At 46.0% G+C, this 5,000-nt stretch overlaps 2 protein-coding genes across 3 annotated transcripts in view; both read right to left on the bottom strand.

The window, feature by feature from the left end:
• The window catches only part of LOC133634255 (stromal interaction molecule 2-like), a 34,426-nt gene extending 32,668 nt beyond the window's left edge, over positions 1-1,758 (bottom strand). The window contains exons 1-2 of the mRNA XM_062027381.1: positions 1,702-1,758; positions 956-1,628 (exon numbers count right to left, since the gene is read on the bottom strand). Coding sequence (XP_061883365.1) covers positions 956-1,079 — 124 coding nt within the window. The 5' untranslated portion in view covers positions 1,080-1,628; positions 1,702-1,758. The remainder of the gene's footprint in view (positions 1-955; positions 1,629-1,701) is intronic.
• Positions 1,759-2,207: 449 nt separating this feature from the next.
• Positions 2,208-5,000, bottom strand: part of LOC133634256 (recombining binding protein suppressor of hairless-like) — an 18,454-nt gene continuing 15,661 nt past the window's right edge. For both annotated transcript variants that reach the window (XM_062027382.1, XM_062027383.1), the window contains 3 exons: positions 3,081-3,236; positions 2,914-3,017; positions 2,208-2,850 (listed from right to left, as the gene is read on the bottom strand). In XM_062027382.1, coding sequence (XP_061883366.1) covers positions 2,568-2,850; positions 2,914-3,017; positions 3,081-3,236 — 543 coding nt within the window. In that variant the 3' untranslated portion in view covers positions 2,208-2,567. The remainder of the gene's footprint in view (positions 2,851-2,913; positions 3,018-3,080; positions 3,237-5,000) is intronic.

Below are 5,000 nucleotides of genomic sequence, written 5' to 3'. Positions count from 1 at the left end.
TAAACATGTTGGGGTGGTATATAATAAACATGCTGGGGTGGTATATAATAAACATGTTGGGGTGGTATATAATAAACATGCTGGGGTGGTATATAATAAACATGCTGGGGTGGTATATAATAAACATGTTGGGGTGGTATATAATAAACATGCTGGGGTGGTATATAATAAACATGTTGGGGTGGTATATAATAAACATGTTGGGGTGGTATATAATAAACATGTTGGGGTGGTATACAATAAACATGCTGGGGTGGTATATAATAAACATGCTGGGGTGGTATATAATAAAAAACTATTCTTTCAGGCACAGGTGACATCTTTTAGCTGCACTGTTGTATGGTGAGCTAGATGCCACATTTCACCATGTAATGGTGTGATCAGTGTTATTGTCTTTAAGAGTCCAGATGTATTTAGTCAGCTCTGTATAGTTCGTGAGTTGGGGCCTACAGAATGATGCTATGTGTTTGTTCTAAGGGGTTTTAAAGGTTTTTTCTGTGAGTCCAATGTAAGTCTCTGTGTTTGACTTGTCCTTGCCTTGCGGGTGATGCTGGCTTGGTAAACAACTGATGTTTTTAAACACTTTCCATTGACTGGGCAGCTAATCCTTTGTCTGCAATTGCATCTATCTGTGGAGTTAGAGTTGTTAGTGATTGCTTGTCTGTGTGTGCTCAGAATCTTTTTGTTGTGTGAGTCAATGCTTTGTTCGATATCCATCATGCCGTTGTAGCTAAGTTTCAAGGTGTTCCTGTTCAATATCTTCCTGACTACATGTTTTTTGGGGAAGTGCTTGTCAATGACTGTGAGGAATTTGTGTCCGATATATATATATATATATATATATATATATATATATATATATATATATATATATATATATATATATATATATATATATATATATATATATATATATAAGCCATTGAAGTGCTATGGGTAGTAGTGATGGTGTTACCTCCTGGGTTGAAAGCAGCGCCCCCACCTGGCAGGTTGATGCCCTGCAGGTCAGCAGCACTTTGTGCCGCCACCAGAAGAGCTGCGGGGAAAATGAGGAAGAAAAAGAGGAAGCAGGGCAACATGTTGAGGGAAAAGTCCTGCAAAAGAGCGAGTGCAGACGGTGATCGCACAAGTCCACAGGTCAGTGGTCAGAAGGGATCAAGAAGAAAATATTAGAGTCCATGAAGGAGATCAACAGTCCATCATGAAAGAAAACCTATTCCTTCTTGTCACTGTGACAAGTCTCTGTGCTCCTGGAACATGAGTCACTTTCCTCACGCAGCTTTGCCTTTCTCAAATGTCCTCTCTTCTTTCTTTTCTTCTGGAATAACTGCTGACTTAGTGGCAACACCTCATCTTACTATTGAAGCTTCAGCTTGAGACCATGAGAGAAATAGGTGTGGTGAGATGGTCCCAGACCTCCACGCCTGTTGACTTGGTCTCGTGTCTTTTACAGCCTGACCCACTCCTTCTGGACACTGGCAGCCTGACCCACTCCTTCTGGACACTGGCAGCCTGACCCACTCCTTCTGGACACTGGCAGCCTGACCCACTCCTTCTGGACACTGGCAGCCTGACCCACTCCTTCTGGACACTGGCAGCCTGACCCACTCCTTCTGGACACTGGCAGCCTGAAGGACACCAGCAGATGTCTAAGGAGGTGTAAGCTTTCCTTACACATTTAAAAATAGGAGCAGCTCTGACCTCTCGCCTGCGTTGCATGCTGAGGTGGCAAATGTCCAACACTGCCCCTGCAGAACAGAGTGGGCGGTGCACCTGTGGACATGTTCAACACTGCCCCTGCAGAACAGAGTGGGTGGTGCACCTGTGGACATGTCCAACACTGCCCCTGCAGGACACAGTGGGTGGTGCACCTGTGGACATGTTCAACACTGCCCCTGCAGGACAGAGTGGGCGGTGCACCTGTGGACATGTTCAACACTGCCCCTGCAGGACAGAGTGGGCGGTGCACCTGTGGACATGTTCAACACTGCCATCTGCAGGACAGAGTAGGCGGTGCACCTGTGGGCATGTTCAACACTGCCCCTGCAGGACAGAGTGGGCGGTGCACCTGTGGACATGTTCAACACTGCTCCTGCAGGACAGAGTGGGCGGTGCACCTGTGGACATGTTCAACACTGCCATCTGCAGGACACAGTGGGTGGTGCACCTGTGGACATGTTCAACACTGCCCCTGCAGGACAGAGTGGTGTGGTCCTTCTCAACAACACAACTTACATCTTCACAATGAAGTTTATTAAGGTGGTGATTGTGAGAGGTGTGGTCCTTCTCAACAACACAACTTACATCTTCACAATGAAGTTTATTAAGGTGGTGATTGTGAGAGGTGTGGTCCTTCTCAACAACACAACTTACATCTTCACAAGGTACCTTAGTCATATATAATTGCCATCAAGCGATGATAAAAAGTGTAGTAAAACAAGTGGTATAAAAGTAAAAAGGCACATTCTTCTTCTGACAGCTCCACCACGGTCCACTAGGTGGAGCTAGACAGCTGATGTCCATACCTGCAGTCAGGTGTGTGAAAAGGTCCTCCTCCACTGCAAGTATCAAGTGTCACTGTAGACCACCTGGCCATGAGCCGGCCCACCTAACGAGGAGGAAGAAGGTGAAGTCTGGGAGGTGCTGCGGGCCCTCAGGATGGCCTCGGCCACGCTGCAGTGGGGCCGGGGGCCAGGTTCCGAGGTGTAGGTGAAGGTGAGGGAGGTGGCGTAGATGATTCCATCGTTACGAACCAAGGTGACAGGAACCTGCACAGGCTGACGGACCCAGCGCCATCCTTCCCTGAAGGCTGAAATGTCGGGCACCACACACAGGATGCTCTCTCCACACCTGGCAGGTAGACAGAAGACATGTGACATGTGGGAGTGACACGCCACACACCTGCACACACACCTGTACATGGTGTCAGCCTCCACGTCTCCAAACCACACCCTCAGGTTGGGCGTGAAGTTGTGACCAGTCACCTCCAACATGGCCACATCTCCTCCACCATTTAACTGCACACACACAGGTGTGAAGATGAAGCAAGGTGTTGTGCAGAGTGAAGGTGGCGTGCATACCTGCAGACTCTCCACCACAGGGACAGGTGTGACAGGTGTGCTGACAGGACCCATGCCTTCATAGAAGGTGTACTCTGCCTTGTCAGTGCTGATGATGGTCCAGCAGGCTCCATCGTTGATGATCTCTTTCTTCTCTTCCTTCATGCAGGCTGCAGCCTGAACAAACACAACAACTTTCACATCTTGGAATTTGGACAAAAACACTTTGGGTTTTCTTTTTTTATGCATTCTAACTGGTAAAATACAGCAAGTAAGAGGTGGCTAGCAAGGCAGCTCATGGAAGTACACTATAAGACCTGTAAAATCATCCAGCAAGGACCAACAACACCCTATTTACATGTGGTGACCTTAGACTTGGACTTAGACTAACTTTATTGATCCACAAGGGAAATTGTTCCACACAGTAGCTCAGTTACAAAGGATGGAAAGGGTAAGGATGGAAAGGATATTGCAGGTATAATGTAGACAAAAAAAGTACCATAGTAGCAATATAAAATATAACATAAATGTAATATTTACATATTATATATACAGTATATAATATATACTGATATATTATATTTTTATTAGGGCTGGGCAACAATTAAAAATTTTAACCAGAATTAATCGCACTATTTCTCCGATTAATCACGATGAACTGCATTGTATACGCAAAAGCCAATAATGAATTGAAAAGTAGTGTGTAGTGCACCTTTATTGGAATATTCTCCCATATGAACAAAAGCACCAAAACATTTGTTGTGCAAACACAATTTAAATCAGTACTTGTTCAACAGTAGCAGTTAAATAGCAGATAGTATGAAAATCAACTCAAAAAATGTAACTACAAACATTCAAGATAATTGCCACTGCCAGGGTATTTAAGTTCTCCTCGCAACGACTGTTGTTATTGCTCCTCACATGCTTCTGTACAGCTCACCGCTAACGTACAGTTTATGGAACACAAGACTGTCCTTTCTGCCTAAAGGACTTCATAAATGGAATGAACATACGTGGTTTCTCCAGCACTTCAGTTGGGTATTGGCTGGCCATGAAGAATGTAGTACCTTTCAGTCTCTTGGAGAGAGCAAGCACTCCGTCTTTGCATTTGGAGTTAGTAAACTCTACAAGCATAGGTCTGGGTTTAGCATCCTCCCTGTGTTTGCCAATCCTGTGCGCTCCTTCCATGCGGATCCTCTTGACTTCTTCTTCCTTTCTGCAGTTGCTCCTGCAGAAAGGCTCTGATGAGGTTCTCCGCCATGCTGTAAGTTTCTCCTACATCTTCATGATCAGCAACTTGTCCTGCGGCGGAGTTCCAACAAGTCCGCCTTTTAACTTCCCTTGTCAGTCTAGTACAGGGGTCGGCAACCCGCGGCTCCGGAGCCGCATGCGGCTCTTCGACCACTCTGATGCGGCTCAGCTGCATACTTGCCGACCCCCCGATTTTCCCAGGAGACTTGTGGATCTCAGTGCCTCTCTAAGAAAACTCCAAGGGCTATTATAATCCTATTTTCACTCTAATTACTAAATAAAGGGCGTGCCCTAAATGCACCGCAGTAATTGTCCTCTACAGCATTTACAAACAGCGTGCCAGCCCGGCCACATGTTGTATGTAGCTTTTACTTGCACACATAGGAGACAGCAAAGCATACTTACTCATCAGCCACACAGCTTACACTGACGGTAGTGTAACACAACACAACCAATACCCAGAATCCCATGCAGCCCTAACTCTTCCGGTCTAGATTATACACCCCTGCTACCACCAAACCCCCCAAACATCAACCCTCCCCCCTCCGTGCGTCGGTTGAGCGGAAGAGTTAGGGCTGCATGGGATTCTGGGTATTTGTTGTGTTGTGTTTATGTTGTGTTACAGTGCAGATGTTCTCCAGAAATGTGTTTGTCATTCTTTTTTGGTGTGGGTTCAAAGTGTGGCGCATA

This window comes from Entelurus aequoreus, linkage group LG18 (genome assembly GCF_033978785.1).
Source record: "Entelurus aequoreus isolate RoL-2023_Sb linkage group LG18, RoL_Eaeq_v1.1, whole genome shotgun sequence".
Lineage (NCBI taxonomy): Eukaryota > Metazoa > Chordata > Actinopteri > Syngnathiformes > Syngnathidae > Entelurus > Entelurus aequoreus.
The sequence above is the reverse complement of the archived record's forward strand: the minus strand, read 5'-3'. Positions and strand labels throughout refer to the sequence as shown.